The sequence below is a fragment of the Sturnira hondurensis genome, unplaced genomic scaffold (assembly GCF_014824575.4).
Source record: "Sturnira hondurensis isolate 20B ecotype Veracruz unplaced genomic scaffold, ASM1482457v3 Scaffold0024661, whole genome shotgun sequence".
Taxonomy (NCBI): Eukaryota; Metazoa; Chordata; class Mammalia; order Chiroptera; family Phyllostomidae; genus Sturnira; species Sturnira hondurensis.
The window spans coordinates 272,074-298,828 of NW_028097292.1; the positions used below are offsets into that span (position 1 = coordinate 272,074).

General features: G+C 40.5%; 1 protein-coding gene across 2 annotated transcripts; it reads right to left on the reverse strand.

Annotated features, from left to right (window-relative positions):
* Window positions 1-32: 32 nt before the first annotated feature.
* On the reverse strand, window positions 33-24,148 carry ALAS2 (5'-aminolevulinate synthase 2). 2 transcript variants are annotated; one of them, XM_037038605.1, is made up of 10 exons: window positions 24,051-24,148; window positions 18,512-18,707; window positions 17,760-17,882; window positions 14,206-14,428; window positions 13,455-13,639; window positions 10,689-10,868; window positions 7,101-7,265; window positions 6,252-6,520; window positions 4,864-5,026; window positions 33-325 (listed from the first exon to the last, which is right to left on the reverse strand). In XM_037038605.1, the coding sequence occupies exons 2-10, from the start codon at window positions 18,690-18,692 to the stop codon at window positions 162-164; spliced, it is 1,653 nt and encodes a 550-aa protein (XP_036894500.1). In that variant the 5' UTR covers window positions 18,693-18,707; window positions 24,051-24,148; the 3' UTR covers window positions 33-161. The 2 variants fall into 2 exon arrangements, with proteins under 2 accessions (XP_036894500.1, XP_036894501.1); XM_037038606.1 differs by lacking the exon at window positions 24,051-24,148 and adding an exon at window positions 20,961-21,036.
* Window positions 24,149-26,755: the final 2,607 nt, after the last annotated feature.

Here is a 26,755-nt window from a genome sequence, read left to right on the forward strand (position 1 = left end):
AGTTTATTCTCTGACCAACAGAGGGCTACAAATGCTGCAGTTTGCTCTTTATTTGTTTTCAGACTCAAGTCAGTTGGAGGCACACAACAAAGCAGAGGACGGGGAGAGGCCTAGCCCCAAGTGGAGTGCAGATAGGGTGGGGTTCTGAGGCAGCTGGCTTCTCATGCATAGGTGGTGACATACTGGGGCCCCATGTTCCCAAAGTAGGAGCGTTCCCACTCGCTCATGAGCTCGAAGTGCACAGGACGGCGACAGAAATTGCAGGCAGTCACAGACACATCCTGAAGGGGCAGCCCCACCTCAGTCCAGGCTGCCAGCAGCTTCTCTGAAGGTAGTGGGAGGAGAAGAGGGAAAGAATTGGTTAGACTAGGTTTTCTTAATCCCTATATCACAGTACAGATGTGCCAAAATACAGATCCCTTGAATCCATTGAGATGGCTTAGAACCAGAAGTAGCTCCTGGTTTGTTCCATTGTGTGTTATGTTAATATTTGTGTATGGGTCATGTGATGTGTAAAAGATTTGGAAGCATCTATTTGACACAATTTATAGCTGTACTGGCCTGGCCTGGACCACACTGTAAGTACAGGACATGCTGTGGCCCAAGAAATGGATACATCTACTTGGAAACTCCTAGCCTTGGGAGGAAAACAACACTGATGGTGACTGTACAGTGTTATTGTTGTGACCTGGGAGCCTGGAGTGGGGAGTGTCCTGGAGGGGATAGGAACCCAGAGGAGAGAACCTGGTCCCACTGTCAGAAGTGCCTCAGGTGTGCACCACAGCTCTGGCCATGGCTTTTTAAATGATCACTCCCTGTGAGATCTCATTCATTCTCATGGTTTTAAAGACCATCTTTATGCTGATGATTCTGAAATTTTCATCTCCAGCCCAGACCGCTCTCCTGAATCCTATACTTGTATATTCAATTGCCTTCCTATATCTTCAATGTCAAATCGGCATCTCTAACTTAACATGAACACAACTGAGCTACTGATCCTCCATTCCCTCCACCAAAGCCTACTCTACTTTCAGCTTTACCCATCTCAGTTTATGGCAATTCCAATTGCTCAATCCATAAATTTTAGAGCCATCATTTATTTTTCTCTTCCTCTTACTACACATCCAATTTATCAGCAGATATCATGGACTCCACGTTCAAAATCGGACCACTTCTCATCACTTCCAATGCTATCATCAGGCATGAACCATCACCATCTTTTACATGGAATTTTATAATAGCCCCCTATTGGCTCTCCCTGCTTTCACTCTTTTTCCTTTTCAGTCTATTCTCAACATACAAATTGAAGCAATTCTGTTAAAACCTGAGTTAGATATGTCACTCTTCTGCCCAAATCCTTCAAAAAACCATCCACTTCAGAGATAAAGCCAAAATCCTTCCAATGGCCTACAATGCCCTACAATATGTCTTGGCCCATATTGCCCCTCAGTCCTCATTTTTCTATCTCCCTCTACACCACTCAATCTACACTCATCTTATTGTTCCTCAAATACAAAAGGAATGCTCCTGTGTTAGGGTCTTTACTCTTAGGCCATTCCCTCTGCCTGGGATGATCCTCCCTTAGATATCTATCTAGCTAACTCCTTCACCTTCATATTTTTGCTCGAGTGTCATGTCAATGAGCTCTACCCTTAACACTCTATTTAATGCTACAACCCTCTTCCAATCTAGCCCTGTCCCCCTCACCTCATTATCACTTCCCATCCCTCCTATCCTGCTCTATTTTTTTTCTTGGTGCTTAGAACTACCAGGCTATGTACAATTGACTCTTGAACAACGTGCAAGTTAGTAGCACTGAACCCTGCACAGTCAAAAATCCACATATGACATTTGACTCCCCCCAAACTTAATTACAGTCCCTCAGTATCCACAAGGGATTGATTCTAGGACCTCCCATGGATACCAAAATCTGTGGGTGCTCAAGTCCCTTGAATAGAATAGTGTAGAACAATGCATACAGTCAGCTCTCTACATTCGTGGATTCCCAACCACTAATCAAAACTACTGTTTTTTTCCATGGTTGGTTGAATTCACAGATGTGAAACCTGGGAATACAAATGGCCAACTAATTAAAAAAAACATTATAGAGAGGGGAAGGGAAGGATAAAGAGAGGAAGACAAACATCAATGTGAGAAAGAAACATTGATTGATTGCCTCTTGTATGACACCCCAACTGAGACCGAGCCCACAACCTAGGTATGCACCCTGACTAGGAATCGAACCAGCAACCTTTCACTTTGTAATATGATGCCAAACCTACTGAGCTACACTGGCCAGGGCCCCATTTTATTTATTGAAAAAAATCTACATAAGTGGACTGGCACCATTCTAATTTGTGTTGTTTAAGGGTCAACTGTAATTTACTTATTTTAAAATGTTTTTTGACTACCTCCTTCCACCAGAATTTAAGCTCCAGAAGGGTGGGGACTTTTGTGTCTGTTCTGTTTACTACTGAATCCTCAGCACCTAGAACAGTGTCTAGCACATAGTGGGTACTCTATAATAAATATTTGTTGAAAGAACGAAAGGATACCTGACTAAGCCAAGAAGATGAAAGAAAAGGAAGTAAGCCTTAGGAAGGATTTGAGGGAGAGCATTCCAATTAGAAGGAAGCGTTAATTATCAAAGTCCCAGAGGTAAGGGAATAGAGCAAAATGAAGGAACTACAAGTCACTCAGCGCAGCTGTAGAAATAAAATTAATGTTGGGGAAGAGGTGGGGATATAGAGATCACCATGTTGAAGGCATTGAATGTCATGCCAGGGAGCTTTGACTGTTCTGTAGACCAGTAGTCTTCAAGTTTTGGACTATACATTCTATCAGTATAAACATTTTAGCATGTACTTCCTGTCTATGTATGTTTGTTTATATACTCTTTACATGTATCATTGTCAGTCTATATATTAAAGATCCAAATCAGTAATGTTTAATTCCAAATCTTTAAGATAAAAAGTAAACATGAAATCCTAGGTATGCTATTTAATTTCCAGGACTTGTAAGTAATAAACCTGTGCCTTTAAAAAAATTCCAATAAATTCCCTCACCCTGTGGATCATTGTGCACACCTCCCACACATTGGAGACCATTACTCTGCTCCAGACAATAAAGAAACATGAAGAGGTTTAAGCAAGGGGGCTATATAGCTATATGGTCAGATGTTCACAAAAATCCCTCTGTGGTCAGAATGAAGAATGGATTAGAAGGAAGCAAGAGCGAAGCAGATAAATTAGGAAGAAATCACATTGATAAGGAGTTAAAAATTATGAATGGAGAAAAGAGAACAGATTTGAGAGAGATTGTAGAGAACATTTGCAAGATTTTAAGATGGTTTGGCTATAGGTTTGAAGGACTGGCAGAGCCATGGTAGATACCACTCATATTTCTTACCAGAAAAAGCCCAGCATTAGTGGACACTCAGTGAACTGAGGGTGCCTAGAGCTCTATAATGGAAGCCTAGAGCAACTGAGAGGACTTCTGAGGCAAAGCTCCAGAAGTCTAGATCATCAGCTTAAGCAGTAGACTCAGTGGTTATGACCACAGCAGTAGACACAAACTCCCCAGTTCAAATCTAGTAACTGTGTGACTTAGGTCAGTTACTATATATTTTTGGTGCCTCAGTTTCCATATATGTAAAATGTAAATGCTAATAATAATCATCACGTCTACCCCATGAAGATTAGATGAGTTAGTACAAGTAAAGTTTTTAGAATGGTACTCGGCACATGATACTTAATAACTGTTGGCTAACATTACTTGATGTTTTTAATCAATGAATGAGTGAATGGCAACTACCTATCTTGCATTCCTTGAACTCTCATACTGTCTATGCTCCAGACAAGCAGAACGACCGTTGCCATTGCATGCTCTCTGTTTTCCTATCTCTTGGTCCTTGCTGATGGAATTCCCTTATTCTGGAATGTCCTTATACCACACCACATGCACTTTAAGGTGCTACACAAGGACTTCCTTGCACACAAAGCCTCCCTAATTTCACCCTTCCTGATCTCTCTAGCCATAAACAAGCACTCCTTCTCCAGCTCCCAGTGCACTGTAGCTTTTCACACTAGACCAGTACAATCCATGCCTATGCCTGTCTCCTCTGCTAAACTGTCAACTACCTACATGTCTTTCACCCAACAGACCTTAAATTAGCACCTTCTGTATGCCAGGCCCTGTGCTTAAAAACTGCTTCCTGTAGGAATCCAACAAGCTTCAGTTGAATTGACTAACCTGCCATATTTCAGGATAAAAACAAAGCTATTCAGCTAACACTATAAATCTCTCGATCCAGTCCCTGTTTTGTGCTGTCTTTATAGATTCATAGATGATACTCCCTTCCCACTCCCTACTGTCCTACATTACTGTAACACCTGCTGTTCTTGATTTATCCCAGGCTGCTTCTCACCCACTCCTTGCCTTTCTTAATGTTCTTCCCTGTACTAGGAATACCCCTCCACACCATCTTTCTTCTTGTGGTCCAGTACCATTCACCTTGAAAGACTCAGCTCAGGTGTCATCTCCACTAGGAAGCCTGTCTCACATTGCAAATGTTGAATCAGCCCCCCCCCCCCCCCGTTCCTATGATGTTCACGTTCACTGTCTTTGTTGAATCCCTTGAGACAATTGTTTGTGTCTGCTATGGCCTCCTCAACCAAACTGGAGCCCTACAAGTCTAGGGACTGTTTCTCATTCATTGATGACCTTAGTATAGAGTTTGGCACATATTAGATGTTTCAGAAATATATTTTTAAAGTGAGTGGCATCCATTCTCTCTCTCAACTTCTTCAAATCCTGAGGCTGAAAGGAGAGAGAGCACTACAGGCAACAATGTCGAGAACTTACCCACAAAGTCTTCCATCATCTGAGGGCTATGATGGGGGGAAGGTGCCAGGCGCAGCAGCTCCTCACCCCGGGGGACAGTTGGGTAGTTGATGGCTTGCACATAGATGCTATGCTTGGAGAGCAGGAGATCACAGACCTTGCTGTTCAGTGCTGCATCACCCACCTGGGCTCGTAAGAAAAGCCTGTCAGTATCTGCAACACTGGCCCCACTATTACTAGCTCCATGAAACAGTTGGAGGAAGCAAGATGAAGGGACAACACTGAATTTTTGGACATAATTTTTTCATAAGGGGCTTAGTCAGTAGCAGCTCCAGAATATTTATCAAGAAGTTGTTTAGAGGCAGCAATCAAATTTTAAGGAGTGGAGTGGAGGTGGTGCTAGAGATCTTGTCTTGAAGGTGTTTGCAGAACAAACACAGTGGTTTCACTTAGCTCATATGTTAATTTGGGGTGGTCATGGATAAGAAGATGAATCCCTTAAAGCCCCCTCTGGGGTGCTGACATTGGGTTAATTAAAAAAAAAGATATTTACAAAAGCAGTCTTTCAAGGGAATATTGGGTTGCTCCAAAGAGCAGTTACTATTTTTTTTCTCATCCATAAATCAGCCACATAAAAATTTCTCCCTACACCCTTACCAACACACACAAATAGATGTTGTTTAAGAAAGAAGTTGCAGTCCATTTTTAAAGCCAGTAAATACTCTAATGCAGTTGAGAATTCAAAATATCAGCTAGTTTCATGGCTTTTGATTTTAGGTTTTCTAACTTCAGTTCTTAGTAAGAATACATTTCATGCCATGATCATACTACACATATATACATACATACATACATGTGCATATAATCATATATAAAACTGAAAATTCCCATGAAATAATATCCTAACTATATGTGATGTACTTCAACATTTTCCTTATTGTTTTCATTTTTAAGCAACTATATTTATAGCCACTACACCATAGATGAGATAAGTAAGCCAATGGCCATTCCTTCGTAATATACGAGAATTTTCATCATGCATAGTTTACAGGCTCATTAACAGGCAGTCTCTTTAAGAGGATGGATGTTCAAGAAATATTTGTTAATGCTAGTCATAACCTATTAAGATGATGTTATGACTCACAAATGGTCTTGATGCACAGTTTGAAAAACACTGAATTATGTATACATCATGGAAACTCAGTATTGTGAGGGTCAGGACAGTCTAATAGGGATGACATAATAGCTAATGAATGGGAAAAGAAGACTGATTAATTCAGAATGTCTGATAACTTCTCAAAAATGGTTAACAAGAAAGCATCAACAGTAGCTGGTGTCAGTTTGCTGGGTGTTGGAAGGTTTCCAGAAGAGATAGAAAGGGAGGGCAACGGGAAGGGTGGGGCTCTCACCCGGATGGGTATGATGTGGCTGGGACAGGGGATAACAGGAAAGCCCCTGTCCATTAGTAGCTGGCGCATGTGTTTGACATTGCGCTGGTGGGCCCGCCTCAGGGCTTGGCCCTCCTCTCCCTTGAGCAGCCGCACAGATTCCAGAGCCCCAGATAGCACCATGGGAGGCAGTGAAGTGGTGAAGATGAAGCCAGCAGCATAGGAACGCACTATGTCCACCAAGTCACGGGTGCTGGCGATGTAACCACCCACACAGCCAAAGGCCTTGCCTGGAAACAAGGAGGAGGAGGAGGATGTGCACAGACCCTATTATCAGTCCCCCAAAGAATAGGATCATGCCCCAGGTAACAAAAGGAGGTGCACCAGAAACTGTGGCTCTAGACGCCAGAAGATGGAGCTCTAGACTCTCTTCTCAGGCCTCTGGCTCAAGACAGGAGAATTGTTATCACCAAGAGCTGGTAATTCTGCTGCTTCAAGATAGAACTTTTAAGGCCGGAGTATGCAGTGACTAGATAGGCAGGAGCTGGGTGGGGATCTTAAACTGGTTAGGCCCCAAAGTGAAGCTAAGATGAAGCTTGGGGTTGAGTGGGAAAGGAGATTAGAACTACAGCTCTCCACTTACTGAGTAGAACCTGGCTATTTGGCCCAGCTGAGGGGTCATCTTAAAAAACCCAGATTTTTTCAGCAACTCTTTAGTGAAGAGGAAATGAGGGAGTCCAGGAGTTTTATAGCCGGAAACTGTGAACTATACCCAAATAGTTCCCACAGCTTTGAGAGGAAGTAGTAAAGGAGCTTTCAGGGGCCTCCTTTCTAGATTGTACGTAAGGGAAGTCCAAGTCACTCACTCACCAAGAGTTCCAGAAATGATGTCAATTTTGTGCATAATTCCATCACGTTCCCCAATGCCAGCGCCCCGGGAACCATACAGTCCTACAGCATGAACCTCATCCACAAAGGTTAGAGCTCCATACTGGTGGGCCACATCACACAACTCCTCGAGGGGACAGATGGCACCTGAGCAAAGTCAAGGAGTAGAGATATCATAACCCTTCCCCACTTCCAACGCCAGTGTGGAATTTGTAACCCACAACTACTTTGGGACTATTTCAAACTTCTTTATATGTATTGACTACCTTCACTTCACTGCTACTGAAGCTTGTTTCTCTCTCTCTCTCTCTCTCCCTCCCCTTTCTCCAGGCTATGATCAAGTCTTGCTTCTCTATTTTTTCTATTTTTACTTTATTCTGACAATATGTGTTCTCTCATTTATGCCACTTTCCGTCCTCTCTTTGCTTCCTTTTCCACCCTGCAAGTATGTGTATATCCACTTAGAGTTGGCACTAGCCTATATATCTTTGTTTTAAAAAAGTCACCTTTCACTACAGATTAATGTAGTCCTAATTTCAGATCTCACTCATTCCCTCAGCCAGGTACTGTTGGCAACCCTGTCAATATATTTATTCTTCACTTGTCCTCCCTGTTTCTATCTTTCTGGCTTTCTGTCACTATCTCTGTTTTTGCGGCCATTTCCATCTTTGTTTCTATACCTCTATTTTTCTGTCTCAGCCTTATTTTTCTGTCTCCCCTCCCATTCCTTCCTCTTTGTCTCTCTGTCTCTCTTTCCCACCCTCCTCCCTCCTTCATTTCCTTCTTATTGTGTCCCTTTGTCTACCTCTGACTAGCTCTCTGCTTCAGACTTTCTTTCTCTATGCCTTTGTGTCCCTTTCTGTGTTTCTTTGTGTTTCTGTCTATGTCTTTTCTGTGTCTCTGTAGGAGGGTATTTCTTGTCTCTCTCAATTTTGTTATATGAGGGGACCTCTCCACACACAGACTTAGTCTCAATCTATTTGAATGAACATGAATTAAAAGTGATCTGTAGGGTCCTCTCCATTTCCATACAGATTACCATTTCTCCATGTTATTCTAGACATCATCTTTTTTATTTTATTTTATTTTATTCTTGTTCAAGTACAGTTTTCTGTCTTATATTCCCAGCCCTGCCTCCCCAGTGCTCCCCACCTCCCTCCCATTTCTGCCCCCCACCTTAGTTATTGTCCATGTGTCCTTTATACTTGTTCATGTGAGTCCATCCCCTTTTCCCCTGTGATTCTCTCCCCTCTCCCCTCTGGTCCCTGTCAGCCTGTTCCATATTTGAGTGTCATTGGTCATATTTTGCTTGCTTGTTTGTTTTGTTGTTTAGATTCCTGTTAACGGTGACATCATATGGTATTTGTCTTTCACCGCCTGGCTTATTTCGCTCGAACTGGAAAACATTATGCTGAGCGAAATATTCTAGACATCTTCTATGTTTACAGTTGTTTATAAGGTCTTCAAATGGCTGTGAATCCAATATATAGACTTTTTGGCCACTCTGCATATGCAACAACCTATACCTTGTCCATTCCTCTAAACTACTGAGATGCAGAGAGCTAGAATACAGATGAAATTTTTCATGTGGAAACAGGGACTCCAGACTAGAATCAATGTGAGCAACTGGTAGGAATAACTGCAGGAGGTATAGGCCAAGACAAAGGGGACAGTGTGATGGCTCAAGCATCAATTCAATGGGAGAAACTCTGCCCTACCATTGACAGTTTAGACAGAGTTTCCGTTAAAAAAAAAAAGAAACCATTCTCTTGCAAATGTAAAGAAGTTGGATGGCCCTAACACAATTTCCACTAGAGAAATAGTGAATTAGAGTAATCTCTGTAGTAGAAATATAATTGTGGTATTGTTTTACTTTATTGCTAGTTGTAGAAATGTGGGAGTGGGCACAACAACTTCTTTTTTTTTTAAGAAAAACGTATTATTTATTTACTTATAGAGAGAGGGGAGGGGAGGAGAAAGAGAAGGAGAGAAATATCAATGTGAGAGAGGAATATCAATCGGTTGCCTCTTGCACTTGCCCCCCCTCCCTAGCAACCAGGAGACCTGGCCTGCAACCCAGGCATGTGCCCTGACCAAGAATTGAACTGTGATCTTTGCTTTGTGAGATGATACCCAACCAACTGAGCTACACTGGTCAGGGCATAAGTTCTTTATATACTAATTCATTTAATTCTCACAGCTACTTTATTATTATCACCTTCATTTTTCAAACAAGGCAAGTGAAACTGAACAGTTACAAAACTTGCTAAAGCTAAGTACCATATTTTGCCATGTATAATGCTCACTTTTGTCCAAATTTTTGAGGGAAAAATAAGGATGTGCATTATACATGGGTAGAACCTGAAATACCTTGCATCTGTTCTTGTGTTTTGTAATTATTTGTTTAATAAATTTTTTGTACTGTAATGTTAAAAAATAAATGCTAAAATTTCTTTATAATAAAAATATTCTAGTAACTCAATTTAATTCAATTAGAAAATTAAAATGAAAGATTTTTTCCTGAAAGTTTGGGCCAAAAACGTGGGTGTGCACTATACTTGGGAGCGCATTATACATGGCAGGTGAGTTGTCACCCTGGGATTTGAAAATGGGTAGTCTGGTTGCACAGTCTCTGCCTTACCATTATATGATGCAGATGGCACATATGCTGGCTAAATCAGAGGATACCATGGACTCTCTTTTGTTTCCGTTGGAAAAGTAACAAATTGAATTGAAGTGAGAACCTCTTCCCTTTAGAAGGTGTGGTCTAAAACACATGATTTCTGCCCCAGAGGGCCAACAATAAAATGATTTAGGCATTGCTTCAGTTGGGGGGAAAATGAGGTAGGAGTGTAAAGATCATTTATTTCTACCCAGATTATGATAAATGGAATGACTCTGATCATCTCTAATTCTTATAACCAGATATTTTATCTTTGGCTAAACTGAGGCTCAGAGAGTTAAAGAGTTATCCAAGTCATAGAGGCAGTAAGTGCCTGAGGTGGGATTTGAACCCAGATCTGTCTGATGTAAACACGTGTTTTGATTCCAGTGCTTCATACTGGACCTTGAAAAAACTTCCGGGCAATAATTTGTGAAATTTTCCATTGCAGAAGCTAGACACAGATAATTGATTTGTGTACATCATTTATCATGGAGAGAGCCTTGTGTGACAGAATTGGAATCATACATCCTAGGGTGCAAATTACATCACTTTGGCACCAATTACTAAAGTCAGGAAAGATAAATTGAGAGTTGTGTCTGAACTTTAATTTCTTAATCTGTAAGATCACTGTAATAGCTGTCTCTGTCTTTTGGCATTTACTGGCTGTGTGTGTGATCTTAGGCAAGTTACCTCATTTGTCTATGTCTCACTTCCATTATGTAAATGAACAGAAACAATAATACCACCTACCCCCACAGAATTGTGAAGATCCAGTAAATTTATATATATTACTAATAATTTTACTTGGCATGTAATTAGCACTCTGTAAATGTTAGCTGTTATCATTATCATCATGGTTTTTATGAGACCAATCTTAGTAAACATACACTCATACATATACATACCATCCATGGAGTGAACAGTCTCAAAGGCCACAATTTTGGGTGTCTCAGAGTTGGACTTCTTTAGAAGTTTCTTCAGGTGGTCAGGGTCATTGTGCCTGAAGACAAACTTGGCTGCTCCACTGTTGCGGATACCTTGGATCATTGAAGCATGGTTGCCTGCATCTGAGTAAATCTCACACCCTGAGGAACCAGATGCATAGTTCATAAGCTTCTGTCCCAGAATTCCCACTTTAACCTCAGGACTGACCTGGCAGGGGTAGAAGGACATCCCTTTCCTTCTTTTGGAGACTCTGCTCTGCCTCCTCCTCCTCTGGAAACTTTCATGACCTCTTGCTTCCTTGGAAGAACTCCCCTTTACTAAAATTCTGACCCCACAGCTTTCCCTTTGCTCATTTCTAACCCTAGTCTGGCCTCTGACTACCTTCAAGTAGAGGAAATTTTAATGATTTCCCAAGAAGCTCTAGAGTTTCCTGAGGACAGGGCCTAGGTTCCTTTTCTTAGACACATAATATCAAGCCTTAGAAAGGAATTGATCCCATAGATTACTTGTTGATTTGTACTAATGCTAGATTCTTCTTGGTCCAGATGAAATCCCACCTTTTCCAGGTAGTAATCCTCTGCTTACACGGTGGATAATTATCAGACTTTCACAGTATGAATAATAAACTCATGGCACATGATAGCTGAAAGGACCATTAATGACCAGGGAATCCAGTTCCTTTAATGTACAAATGAGGAAGCTAAGGTCCAGATAAGGAAGACCTTTCTCTAGAATCTGAGGAATGTAGGATTTTTTACTGGGCAATACTGGAAGGATAAGTAGAGTGGGGGAAGTCAGTGGAGGGAGTTCAATCCTGGCCCACAAATTGCACTAATATCAAGGAACTGTGGATTTCATTAGAGCAAGGTATGACTTCTATTTGAGGAAATCAGGCATGATTTCCTGGTGAACCTACCACAAAGAAGAAGTGGACTGAAAATTTCTTAAGAGCAGAAATCACATCTACTTTATCTTTCTGTTCATGATACCCAGTATAAGGTTAGGTACACAGTAGCTGATCAATAAGCATTTCTTGAATAAATTGATGAATAAACATAACTCATTTACAAGTGAGTGAATAAATATATAAATGAATATATTACTGAATGAAAGAGTGAGAAAACGGGTATCAAAAATGAGGCTCAAGAGGTAGGTAGAGGCCAGATTATTTGGGGCTTTAGAAGTCATGATACAGAATTTAGAATTGGTCCTAAGGGCAATGGGGATCTATGAAAGGGTTTTGGGCAGGGGAGTAACAAAAATGTGTTCGTGTTTTTAAAATACCATTCTGCCTGATGTGAAGAATAGATTGCAGGAGGGCAAAGGTGAAATCAAGAAATTTAATTGGTCTAGGCTAGGATGTTTGCAGTGGAAATGAAAGAAGTTGAATTGTAATGATTGAGGAGGAAATTCATTAAAAAATTCAAAGGATGTTTGGCTTAGTTGGGATTACGTGTGATCTCAGAAAAAGCTTCTGAGAAGCAGTGGTTATGTTTATAGTGCGCTAAAGAATCAGCAAGAATTGAGGAAGGGATATTAAGTATGGAGACTTCTCTCAAGCAGTTTGCCAGTTAAAAGGAGGAAAAGGGTAGGGCAGTAACTAGAGCATAATGAGGGGAAATTTTTTTTTGTGTAAGATGCAAGAGACTTCAATATGTTTAAAGAAAGGAAGAGGCTAAAAATACAGGAGGGGGGAACTTTATAGATCAAAGTTCTTGAGGGGGTAGAGGGGAATGGGACAAAGAACACCAGCAATAGAATTTGTCAACAAGGAAAAGGGCGTCTCTTCCACTGTAACAGGAGAGAAGAACAAGGAGAAGGCATGTGGAGATGCTAATGTGGGTAAAGTGGAGGTGTAGAAGAGCTGAGGAGAATGAAGATTGGCAAAACTTCCCTGGAGACTTGGAGAACTGACCATGGAAACAGGATTGCCAGAGAGCATAGAGGAGCTGTTATAAGTTGGGGACTATAAATTTTTAATGACTCCCATCTGAGCAATTACATCAGCCCAAGATTGACAAAGAAGATAGAAAATTATATTCATCTAGGTTTGGGGCTATGATGGAAGGATGGCAGGCATGTAAGTTGAGGATATTATTGACTGGAGAGTGAGAGAGTGGGAAGGTGGGATGTTATTGACTAGAGAGTAGGAGAGTGGTAAGATAAGATCCAGTGTACAAGAGAAGGGATTGGCTTTAGGCAGGAGGGATGCACCTTCAACGTGTAAAAGAAAAGAATGAAAGAATAGATGAACAATTAGACAAGTTTGTAGGTTTGGTGGCTATAAGTTAAAGGAGTCCCTATCTGGTGGCTTCTTTTTTTTCTTTGTGATGATTGATGTAAGGTTATTTACTAAGAGTGAAGAAGGAGGTAGTCACAGGTTTTAGAAGAGGAAAGAAAGTTTTAAAAAGTGGATTTGGAGACATAAAATGACTGTTTATGAGAATTAAGAGCCCAGTTGAATGGGGGCTGACAAATTTATTGTGTTACTCTTCTGTGAAGTTGGGTAACATTTCTTAATAGTGGTCTTTAGCCTATGTGTGGAAGAGGAGAAAGGAGAGGGATATAGTCAACCAGTGAATGTTGAGGATATGCAAGGTAGGTGAGAAAGAATGGCAATGGGAGTGAGTGGACTCAGAATAGAGGGAAGGAGTGATGAAGACAGTGAGACTATATGCTGTAGTGCATGATACCAGCCCTGAAAAAAGCTTAGGCCTTAGGGTTACCTGGCAGGATCTTGGCCAAGGTGAAGAGAGTAGAATCATTTGCCACAAAGCAGGAGGAGAAGAGCAGGGCTGAGTCCTTCTGGTGCAGCTCAGCCAGCTCTTGCTCCAGCTCCACATGAAATTTACTGGTACCTGAGATGTTGCGGGTACCACCAGCTCCAGCTCCATGGCGCTGCAGGGTCTCCCTAGTCAGGAAAAAAAAAAAACAGAGGAGAGACAAGGAGAAGAGGAAACCCCTGTCAGACACTTAGGAACTGAGTAGGTTTCTCTTCCTCAATTGGGGTCAATGTTGACTTAGTGGTTCTGTGTGAGCTGTGTCCTAAGTGGCCAAGTAGAGGACAGGAAGGGGATGGGGGGGGCACAAACCCTCATTTTTAGGCTGCAGGCACTCTGGGATGGAGGAAGAAGGTAGGTTGAGCTTGAGCAGCTTAGGAGATTTTCTATAGGTCACATACCATCTCTGGAAATACTCACTCTGCAGCCAGAGTGAGAGCTCATGGACAGTGGGCTTGCTTGTTCTTCCATCCTATTGTCTATATCACTGGACAACCAAGAGTTTAGAAAATATGGTTTGTTGACTGACTTAGTTCATATCATATCTGAGGATTAAATATACTGGAGGACCTTGTACAACAGGAGTGGTGGGTGGAACCCAGGTTTCCACTTCCAGCTCTGCTTTCTCTTTCCACATATGGCTTTGGCTCTTCTCTGGATTGTCCCCACAGCTCATGTCCCAGACACTACTACTCACTGTGTGGCTTGCAAGACCCGAGGGTGCCTGCTCATGCCTAGGTAGTCATTACTGCACCAGACAGACACATCCTTTGCAGACACAGATGCTTCAGGGAAGTGTTGGGCAAAGGGGTATGCATCAGCCCAGCGATTCACGGTCTTGAACACACGGTAGGTGTGGTCCTGCTTCTTCTCCATGATCTTGTCCCTGAAAAATTGCTCATAACCAAAGACATGGTTTCCTGCAGGAATAGAGATGGGGACGAAAAGAATTCATTTACAAATCACTTCCTGGCTAGTCCATACTTCATGCATGCTATTGATTTTTACCTTCTCTAATTTTCTTTATATTTTATTCCTTTATTTGACCAGTTATTAACTTGCTGGGACACAGTAACTCTCCACTACTTCATTCAACCATCCCTTTGCATACTTACTCATTCACTCAATAATTTATTCATAATTCACTCAGGCTTTCTACCCCTGGCATGGACTCATCTCTTTTTCTGAGGTTAGTGTGGAAGCCTCCCTACTGGAATCACTACTTTCAGTTTTAGTAGAAAGAGTATTGACAGATCTAGTTTCGAGTAATTACTCTGCCAATTCCTACTTGTGTGACTTTAAGTAAATCATGAATCCTCTCTCTTAGATTTAATTTCCTCATCTGTAAAATGAAGCTAATAACACCTTCATGCAAGACAGAATGTAAAACCCCCAAACTAATATCTGGCATATATAGTATTGTTATGACTAAAGTAATAGTAGTAGTGGTACTAATAATAACAACAATCAATATTTGATCATATTATTATAGCCAACATCTAATTGCTGGCTATTACATGTTGCTCTGTTTTATGAACTTTACACCTATTATTTTGTTTATTTCTCACAACAACCCTATATGGAATGTTCTATTAGTATCTTCATTCTAAAGGCAAGGAAACCAAGGCATAGAGAAGTTAGGTAACATTTTATTTTGAGGTTAAGTAAATAGACCAAGGTCATACAGCAAGTAAGTTGTCTACAAGTAAGTAATCTAGAGCCCATTACTTTAACCACTACCATTGCAAAATGGGACAGCCCTACTTTCAGAATAAATTGAAATAACATATGCCAAAGAACTTGTTAAACTTCAGAACTCTATACATGAGCCAGAAATCATGATTGTTGCTGCAGGGATGTTGGGAAATAGGTATCAAAAGTTGTTAAAATGTACAGACTGACATACCTAGAGAAATTTTGTAGCATATTTAACAGAAAAGTTATTGATATCCAGAATTTATTTTTTATAAGTTGAAAGACTGCTATGAAAATTTTTCAACCCAATAGAAAAGTAGGCAAAAAATATAAACTGAGAATTTAATAAATGTAGAAAAATATGCTTAATCAGGGAAAATCAAACTGTATAAACACGTTTTCACCTATCAAACTGATAAAGATTTAAAAATTTGATATTATCAAGTGCTAGAGAGGATGTGAGAACATAGATACTTTCTCTGGTAACTGGCACAACACTTTGGAGGGCTAATTGGCAGTATTTACTAATATTGAAAATGTACATACCCTTACACCCCGAGAATTTCTACCTCTTAGTGTCTATCCTAGAGAAACACTAAGCTATGTGTATGAGGAGGTACAGTCAATGAGGTTTGTGGAACCACTGTTTGTAACAGGAAAAATTGGAAGCAACCCAACAGAAGAGTACATAAATTATCTGAAGTATATTCATAGTAGGTCTAAAATAATACTATATATTCTATGTGGGTACATTTATATGCATGTAACACCAGCAAACAATATAAACTGGAAAAATATGCACAAAAACTAGAAACAATAATCTGAAATATAGGTGTTTGATTAACTGAATGATGTTGTATCCATGCTACAGAAGAAACCTCAATCCTTAATAATTTTAGTATGCAGCTCTATGTTTAGAGACATGGAATGATGTCCATGAGACATAGTTACATAAAGAAGGAAAAGTAACAAGCTGTGGGTAGAATAAGATCATATTCCTAATAAAAATATGTGTAGATGAGAATGTAGGAGGTCTGTATGTGTGTGTGTGTTTAGTCATGAAAAAATATCTGAAAGAAAATATTGTAAAAAATAATGGTGGATAGTAGAATTATGATTTTAAATTTCTCTCTTTATATTTTTCCTGTAGCTGATGGAAAATATTTTACAGTGAATCATATTTCTTTTATATTAGAGAATTAAGACAAATTCCATTATGAAAATGGTGATAAACACACACAAAAGAGGGAAAAGGCTCTCCATGAAGGATGAGAATTTCTGAAGGAAGCATGAAAAAGAAATAATAAGAATAAATGTAATATTTAATGAGGCCTCATATAAAACTAGAAACATGCCCATAAATGTAATTTTATTTCCTCCTCATGATAACCTGTTGAAGCAGATATTGTAATCCCACTGAAAGGAAGTGAATTACTTGACAAAGCACACAGGTCCAGCAAGTGCCAGCATTAAAATTTAAACTCAGACTCCCTTTGGTTTCACAGTGCTTCCTTGCCATTTCCTCTACTGTGTCAGAAGCCATTTCAGCACTCCTTTTATATTTCTACCTCCTTTATTTCCACCTCAACACATTCAGAAGTTGTGTTGTTCTGTATCAGGTATGTGACCTCTGAAATTTGCTCTGGCTCCTGGGAACTGGAGAATGGATTCCTCAGGCTGGTTGAGGAAGCTGGGCAGGTCTGACAGGGAGAGTGGGATTCATTGGCCATGAAGGTGTGTGTGGGTGTGCAAAGAAAGCATTTGTTGTCCTTTTTAACTCAAAAGAGCATACAATAATTCAAGTTCATGAAGTAGATAAGCCTTCTGCAGAACGAAAAAAAAAAGTTCTGCAAAGTGAGCACCTATTCATCTACTCAGGTGAAGACTCCTGTGTCAGCAAACCTTCCATAAGGTGAATCACACCTCTCTATTAGAATTTTCCCTTGGGTGAGGTAACTGAGGCAGTCACTCTGGGTCTTGCATGCAGGAAGTAGACACAGGGCAGTGTATGTATCTTACTCTTCTTTTCTGAATGTCATTAAAATTCAATTTTGAAAATTTTACCAATAATGATATCCCAAAAGGACCTAAGAAAGATGTCAAGAATGTGATCATGTCTCAAGTGTGATTATCTTGAGTGATCTGTACCATTTGAGTTGACTTGGGACTCCATATCATTGTATAGTATGTACCTGGTTCTAACACTTACTCTTCCATGTAAATCCAGATTGTTATAGACTGGTATTGCTTAAATGTGGGATCTCATCCTGTTGGGACCCATTTATCCACTGGGAGAGAAGAGGAAGAACTCTAGAATCTCATTTTAGATTAATGGCCAAAAATGACTATTAATTGCCTGTATATGTATATGTATTGGGAAGGATGACTTTCAGTGCCTGGTCTAAGCTACTTCCTACCATGGTTCCTGTGGAAAGACTGGACTCCCCATCATGGGATGCATACTAACTGTCCTTAGATTAGCCTAGCTCAGGAGTGTAGTGAAGTGAATTCAAGTGTGAGAAGTAGAGGTTGGATGATATGGAACTTGACTCCAACCTGTCTTGAAAGTCTTCACATCCTCCTGGACTTCTGGGGCTGCCTTCTGCACAATCTTGCTCTTCCCATCCTGGAGTTCTGAGAGCATGAAGGGACAGTGGCTCTTGGCCCAAGATGGAGAGTCTATGCAAGGTAAGAAAGTAAATGGTAGTGCATTTTTAACCTTAAGTTCAGCATAACAATTATTACTGAAACCTACTGTATCCCAAAGTGCCATGTTAAGCTATGGTAGAGACACGTAGATGGATGAGCCTTGCCTTGTGCTATGGAAACCCCTAAACTGATAGGAATGGCACACACTGAAGACATGTGAACAGAGCTGGGATGGGAGAGAGGACTTAGGCTATGGAAGTCTAGAATAGGGAAGACACATGATCCAGAATTGGAATTGGAATGGTTGTATGTCTATGCAGGCTGTGCACAAGTTAAGTGTCTCATGAGAAATATGGGGTACTCTGGTAAAGAATATGGAAGAGGATCATTTGACAGGAACAAAGGCTCAGAAGGTTGAGATAACAGGCAATTTTAAATAGTTTCAGAATGACTGGAATAGATAGAGTATGAGAGGCATAAAGAGTAAGACTATTTAGAGATACTGGCAGAAGTCAGATCCCAGATATATTTTTAGGTCATCTCATTCTGCTTTAACACTTTTTACATAACCCCTACCAATTATTAAGCAATGATGAACAGTATGGCTTGGAATCTTGTCTCTAGGACATTCTCCACTTTTTTCAGTAGCCCCTTCTTACCTCCTCCAGCCTTGGTTGCCTTAAGGTGGATTTGAGAACAGGTAGGTCCTTGGGTGGCCAGGATGGGACAGCATCCAATACCAAAAAGGAACTGGTGAGTCTTAATCACTTTGCTCAGGAGGCCTGAGGGTCCACGGGCAAGCACTGGGCAGCGCTGTAGCAATATGGCTGCTGCCACCATCTTGAGCCCGAAGTCCTGCAGAAGATGTGGAAGAGATGAGATCCCATTTTGAAGACCTGGCCTAAAGCCAGGGTCATTCCTGTGTTTAATCCTTTGACTTTAGCTTCTGACCCAATGCTTGTCCTTATTGTCCTTTCAGGGTAGAACTTTCCCAATGTTAAAATGTACCAATAGGGCACCAGAAAGGAAGAAGAGACTGACTGTTAAACAAATATGTGAAGGAAAGAGTTCCAACTGGAGGTCAGAAAGCCTGAATTCTGATTCAGAATTTGCCACTGATTCCTCTGTGATGCAGAGAATCATGAAGTGTGATTATGTATGGCAGGATGGGAATTGATAACCCACTGAACCTTTAAATAAACACTTATGGCCAATAATATTTTTAAGAATATTGGCTTCATACAAGTGGAGATTAAACCTGATAATGCACACAGATATTGTTTACTGGGGCTTGTGAGCCTCAACCCAGAGTTTTCCCTGTGCAGGCTCAGGCAGAGAAGGAGAATGAGTTTGAAGTCACAGACACCAACTTAAGTATATTCAGGGAATAGGACAAAAGAGCAGGCTCTAGGTCCTACAGAGCCTAGAATTCCAAGCTGTTCCCCAAGACTGGAATTTTATTGTTCTTTGACATGCCTCTGCAGTTTGGGAAAGCACAGATAGAGAAAGAGGTAAAAGCAATACCCAATAGTCTGGGAAACAAGTCTATGGGTGAATGAAAGAGATGGAGACTAACACAGAGGAAGAAAGGGGACAGAGAGAAGACCTTTAAAAAGAAACCAGAAACCAATGTCACCCCAATAAATTCAATAAACAACAAGCAAGCAAACAAACAAAAAACCCAAATATACATATAGGTATTCAATAAGTATTTGTTGAGTCTGGAAGTAAATTAATGAATGAACACAGACTCAAATTAAAAAAGATGAGAGTAGAGGAAGAGTCAGGAAAAAAGAAAAATAGGAAAGATAAAAGAAGGAAAGTGAGAAAAAACAAAGGTAGAGTGGCAGTAGTAGATTTAGAAGTACAGAAATTGTGGGAAAGAGATCAAAGCCAGAAGATAAAGGGGCAGGGTACAGATAAGAAAAAGGAGAGGTGGACTGCTCCAGAAAAAACAGAGGACAAAAGGATGATGGGAAATGCAGGATAGGGGAAAAGAATGAGCTGAGAGAAACAAAGAGTGGAGAGAAAGTGGGAGGAAGGGATGGCGAGGGAGGGAGGGAAGGAGGAGAGAGAGATATTAGTGAGAGAGAAAGAAGAGGTAGAGGCAGAGACAGAAGGACAGGAAAAGGAAGTGAGATCAGATCAAGGAATGTACAGGAATATACAGACTCAGAAAACTGAGAGCAGGAATGGAGAGAATCTAGCAGTGGCAAAGAGTCAGTCAGGCATAAATATGAAGGAGAAAAGCATCTGGAGATTGTGGGAGTGGGGGAGAGCAACAGAGGAGTTACCAGAAGAGGAGCTCTGCCCTGATGAGGGAGATGAGATAGAGACTGAGTGACAGAAGGGAGTAGAGATAAGGTCAAATGATAGAGACAAAGAGGTAGCTAAGGTGGATTAGGGGTTGGGATAAAGGAAGGCTGAGAGATACTTAGAGAAAGACAGCTAGAAAGAGCAAGAAGGAGGAACAGATTAAAAGACAAAGGGCAAACTGGATGTCCAGCATCAGTGGATCAAGAGACAAGATATGGGACAGGCAAACAGGGGAGATAGGAAAGAATGTGGGAAGACTAAGGTCCTGGCACCATAAGGACAGCAACTGAGCACTAAAGGTGCTATTAGATATAGAGTCTTATGTTATGAGGGACAAATGAACAGAGGGAGCTCGTGGCCCTGTTCTCATATGGCAACCTCCTTCACCTCTTACAAAGCAATGCCCCTCCTTTCCAGATCTCACAAAGCAAGCATGCTCTCCCTAACTCACAAAGCAATCTCTTCCCCTTTTTACACACCAAAGAAAAAGCATCCTCCCTCCAACTCCCACAGGCTGTCATATGAGCAAAAGTTAGTATGTGGGGCAGGGTGTGTGGGGCAGGGCGTGTGGGTCCTGAAATTGGGAAAGGACAGAGGGTATTTAAAGAACTAAATGAAGCTCATCAAATTAAGCCTTTGAAGACAGTGCCTGGCACATAGTTTCAATAAATTCTAGCTTTTCTTATTTCAATTCCAACTCCCCAACTCCCTATTGGATATTCTTGAAAAGTCACTTCCCCACTCTGGGTCTCAGCTTTCATTAGCTGTCAAATGTAAGGTATTTGTACCTACCTCAAATGGTAGGTAATGAATTGGATCCAATTCCTATATCATATCTGGAGGTATGAGTTTTCCTTTCCTTGCCTGCCTGCAAAGGTTAAAGCACTTGAGGCTGGGCCTGCAGACCACAGATAAAGCTCCCAGAGTTTATCACCACTGAGGTCTGACCAGATGAGACCAGGGTGTGAGAGAGAAAGGGAGCTCCTTTCCAGAATCACCTCTGGGCATCTGGCTGGGGCTGACGCTGGCTATTGGTGGTGAGGAGGGGTGGGTAACCCAGGGAGAGGCAGGCAAAACAGATGGCTAGGTTCTGGCTCCTAGAAACTCCTTTTTGACATAAACACAGACAGTTATGACAACAGTGGGGCATGTAATGTTAAGTAAAGTAGCAAAGATTGGAAGCAAGTCAAGTCCCACTTTTGGACAATGGTGGATTAAGGCCTATTTCCATCTCCTTTATAAAAATGGAAGAAGTACAATATACTCATCACCTCTAATGGGTTTTTGGCCATGTTGCTCTCATAGACCTAGAAAAATATAGACTACTTCTGGGAATTTGTTGAACTATCATGTTCTTTCAAGCCTCAGTTCCATTTTCTCTGTTCTGATACTCCTTTCCTGGAATTTGTCCTGCCTCACTCTGCTAGTCCATTTTTATGACCCATAACCTTAGTCTAGTTACCTTGGGTTCTGTTTACATTCCATCCCACTATCTGTCATTGAACTGGAGTGAGTAAAGTTGAATAAAAGAAGACTTTTAGCAATTTAGGATATTAAGAACGCAGCCTCTGGAGCAAGGCTATTTGTTTTTTTTCTAATATTTTATTTATTTATCTTTTTAGAGGGGAAGGGAAGGAGAGAGGAAAGAAACATCTATGTATGGTTGCTTCTCGTGCATCCCCTGCAGGGAACTGGCCCCTGCCAGAAACTGGCCTGGGACCTAAGCATGTGCCCTGACTGGGAATTGAACCGCGATCGTTTGGTTCGCAGGCCCGCGCTCAATACACTGAGCTACACCAGCCAGGGCCGGCTATTTGTTTTTTAATCCTGGCTCTACCACTCACTAGCTCTGGGGTCTTAGAAATGTGACATCTCTGCCCTGTGTCTTATATCTGTAAAATGTAGATAATAACAAGGACATTCTACTTCACAGGGATGTTGTGAAGATTTAGTAAGATAATCTATATAAAATATATATTAAAAGTGCCTATTCCACAGTAAATACCAAAAAACTGTTAGCTATTATTTTTACTTTCTGCATTTCCTATATAGGAAAAGTAAAGGTACAGCCAAAGGAATTTACATTATGAATACACCAGACTAGGTCTGCAAAGTTGATTCTTGTCTCAATCCTGATTCTTGTTCTTATCTGTTAGAATTTACTATATGAATTTGGGCCCTGTACTTTCCATCCCTGGGCCTCAATTTCTCTACAGAGATTGGACTAGGGAACTTCATAGATTCCATCAGATTCTTTTTTTCTTAAATTTATTCCATCAGATTCTAACAGTTACACACTCACAGAGTACTCATTGTTGGAAAAGCTTCACATGCATTGACTTATTTAATCCTTGTGACAACCCTGTGAGGTAGACACTAATATCAACTTTATTTCAAAGATGAGGAAACTGAGACTCAAAAAGATTAAATAACCAGTACAGATCACAGAGCTACTAAATAGAAGAACCTGGATTTGAACCCAGGCAATCTGGTTACAGAGCCTACTAACTTAATTACTGTGGATCTATGATTCAAATGTTACTACATGTACTCTTGACTGAGATGCCAACTCCAGAGGTCAATGTCCTCTGCTACACTAGGAGGTCCCTTTGTGGGATATTTGATTTTGAACTGTGATCAATGCCTTTACCAAAGGAACAGATTTCTAACTGAAGTAGAATTTCAGGCACTGGTAAACATTCATTCATTCTACCACTTAACTTATATACCCACTGTGTGGCAGTCCTTGCCAGGGATATTCTTAAAACAATGCTTTTATTCATAGAGATAACGGTAAAATTTGGGGTCAAATGACTAGAAGGTTTTTCTTGTACCTTGAGATCCTCTCTCATGTCAGCAGCCCATCTATAATCCCAGATATCAGAAGGCCAACCACAACTTTACTCCAGCAGAGAGCCAGAAACTACTAACTTCAGCATTCCTTGCCCCCCTCTCCCCTTTATGTCCTGCTTTGGAAGAATCAGGTCTGAAATAGATGCATTCACTTCATCTCAGGAATTGGAAGCATCAGGCTTTATTTCCCTTCCCAGCACCCTCTCTCCATCATGGAAGATCATAGAGAATTTTAGATAACTGGAAGCAGAGAATCAGAAATTCTTAGAAACAAAAATTTAGGAGACCATAAAATCAAAATTCAAAGAGGCTATGGAAATCATAGACCAACCAGCTCTCTTTTCAGAAGGTCTCACAATGAATTAGGTTGAGAATACAAATCTATTGACTCAGCATAGAGCCCTTACAGTGACGCAATATTCCTCTTTCACCTTTTCATCCTTACTTGTGCTAATTATTCATCTCTCAATTCCTTCACATTTATCTCTCCCTACACAATTCATTATTTCCATCATCTCCACATTCTCTTCATTTTTCTTCCTACTTCTGCCCCCCTACTCTCTGACTCATTGATCTCTGCTGTCAGCCAAGCAGAGTTAGGGAGTCAAAGTGAGGAGGGAATGGAGAATTGCTGGAAGAAATATGAAGATGTCTTCTCAGGGAACAGAAAAGGAGAGGAAGAGAGAGACAGAAAGAGACTGAGATACAGAAAGAAGAAAGAGATGGAAAGCATGAGATTGAGAGAGAGCAGGAGATATAGACAACTCAGATGAAGGGAAAATAAGAGAAAGCTAGTGTGTCAGAGACTGACCTTGAAAACTGACAAAGGAGAGGAAACAAGCGGGGAAAGACAAAGGAAAGCTGAAAATGAAAAGCAGGAAAATACATAGGGCAAAAAGAAAGAAAATAACAGAGAGACAGATTCTAAGAAACAAAGTCAGATCTAGACAGGCCAGAGAATTGGCATGTGCAGCTTTGAGGTGGGAAGACAGACCAGAAAGAGGGCTCCAGACTGAAAGTGACTCTTACCTGTTGCCCTGCACTGAGGACGAACGAACGACGGGGTGGGTGCTATGGGGCAGGACCTGGCATTTATCCCTTCCTCCTTGGCTCAGCTCCACCCACCCTGCCTACTGCTGGCTTGGCCCTGCATTGGCCTCAAAGTTATCTTAGGCCCTTGTTAGAGATAAAACCCAAGGTAGTCCTCTCTTACCTCCTCTCTCCCCCAACATTGGCTGTCCCCTTTCAATTTTCTTTCTTTCTTTCCTCTGCAGTAGTAAAATGAATTTACTGGGCTTTGGAATCAGGTCATCAAAATATAGCTAAAACACCTTAAGTAAAATTACCTCTCTGGCCTCAGTTTCCCCAACTATAAAAGGTGGGCAATAAAACTCAGAAACAACTACAGCACAAGTGGAAAGGGTTCTTGCTAGCAGTAAGCTTCCCACAGGCAACATCTGGGTCATTGTAACAATTCAGTAACATTGTATACAGAAAACACAGTTCAGTGCCTAATGCTCAATATCACTGTTGCTCAGAACACTAATGCTCAATATCACTAATCATCAAGAGAATGCAAATCAAAACTACAATGAGAAACCACCTCACACCAGTCAGAATGGCTATTAGCAAAAATTTAACAAATAACATATGTTAGTGAGGATTTGGAGAAAAAAGAACCCTAGTACATCATTGGTTGGACTGAAAACACGTGCAGCCACTGTAAAAAAACTATGGAATTCCACAAAAACACTAAAAATTGATATTTCATAGCAATTCCACTACTAGGTATCTATCTGAAGCAAATGAAAACACTGATTTGAAAAGATATATGCACCTCTATTTTCATTGCAGCATTATTTACAATAGCCAAGTTGTGGAAACAATCTAGGTGTCTTTTAATAGATGAGTGAATAAAACAGTGGTACATATACACAATGGAATATTACTCAGCAATTAAAAAAACAATGAATTCTTGCCATTTGCCACAACATGGATGAATCTAGAAGGCAAAATACTAAGTGAAATAAATCAGACAGGAAAGGACAAGAATCATATGAATTCAATCATGTGAGATATAAAACAAAAAGCACTGAATGAACAAATAAAACAAACAACAAAAGAAAAAACAAACACATAGATATGTATAACAGAAAGGTGGTTTCCAGAGAAGGGGAGTGGAGAGAGAACAAAGAAGGTAAACAAGGTCAAATACATGGTGATGGAATGAGACTAGACTTCAGGTGGTGTGCATACAATAGAGTATACAGGTGTCATATTGTATAATTATATACCTGGAATTTATAAATGTTATTAATTAACCAACGTTACCCAAATAATTTAAATAAAAAAATCAATGAGTTTTATTTTGTGTATTTCCAAAATGTGGCAAATATTTTTAGTTTGTCATTTGCATTTTACATGTTTATTTTCTTTCAAAAATATTTTTAATTAGATTTTTAAAAGATTTTGTTTATTGGCCCTGGCTGGCGTAGCTCAGTGGATTGAGCACAGGCCTGCGAACCAGAGGATCCCGGTTCAATTCCCAGTCAGGGCACATGCCTGGGTTGCAGGCCAGTTCCCTGCAGGCCAACTCCCAGCAGGGGACCTACGAAAGGCAACCATACATTGATGTTTCTCTCCCTCTCTCCTTCCCCTCTAAAGATAAATAAATAAATAAAATCTTTAAAAAAAAGATTTTGTTTATTTATTTTTTGGGAGAGGGGAAGGGAGGCAGAAAGAGAAGGAGGGATACAATGATGCAAGAGGGAAACATCAATCAGTTGTCTCTTGTAGATGCCCCAATTGGGGACTGAACCTGCAACTCAGGCATGTTGCCTGACTGAGATTTGAACTGGCGACCTTTCGCTTTGCAGGACAATATTCAATCAACTGAGCCATACCGGTCAGGGCTCCAAAACCTTTTTTTGTTGTTGTTAAAGTAATATATATATGCACAAACCATAAGTGTACAGGTCAATACATTTTCAAAAATTCAGCATACTTGCATAGTAACCAAGATACAGATACATTAACATAACAGCATCATCATCCTAGGAGTTCCACTCCATTTTCATTTTAAAATTTTACCCTTGCTCTATCCTGAATTCTAGGGCCATGGATTGGTTTTGTCTGTGTTTGGACTGTGTGTAAGTAAAATCATATAGTATGTACTTTTTTGTATGTGGTTTCTTGTAGCTAAACATTATGTTTATGAAATTCATCCGGGTGGTGTGGGTAGCTTCTTTCATTCTCATCGTTTTCCATTGTGTAAATATACTATATTTAATTTATCTACTCTGTTATTGATGGATATTTGAGGAGTTTTCATCTTAGAGCTACTAGTGATTACATACCTTGAATAGTTATATATACATCTTTTAAAAATTTTTATTTAATTATTTTTCAAGTACAGTTTTCTATTGCTCTCATCCCAACCCACCCCCATGCTCCCCCTCCCTCCCATTTCCACCCTTCTTAGTTGTTGTCCCTGTATCCTTTATATTTGTTCCTCTAAATCCCTCTGTATACATCTTTTAATGAACACATATACTACTGAAAGAATGTTGGCAGAGATATCCCTATCCTGCATCCCCCTTGAAGTGCTGTGGGGGCTGGAAGTGGGAAAGCTGGTGGTAAGAAAGGATAGGGAGGCATGAGAGAGAATTTGGAGGCTCTGAAGTCCAGGCCCCTATGAGGGGAGGAGGGTTTTTTTAATGACAAAGAAGAGAGGA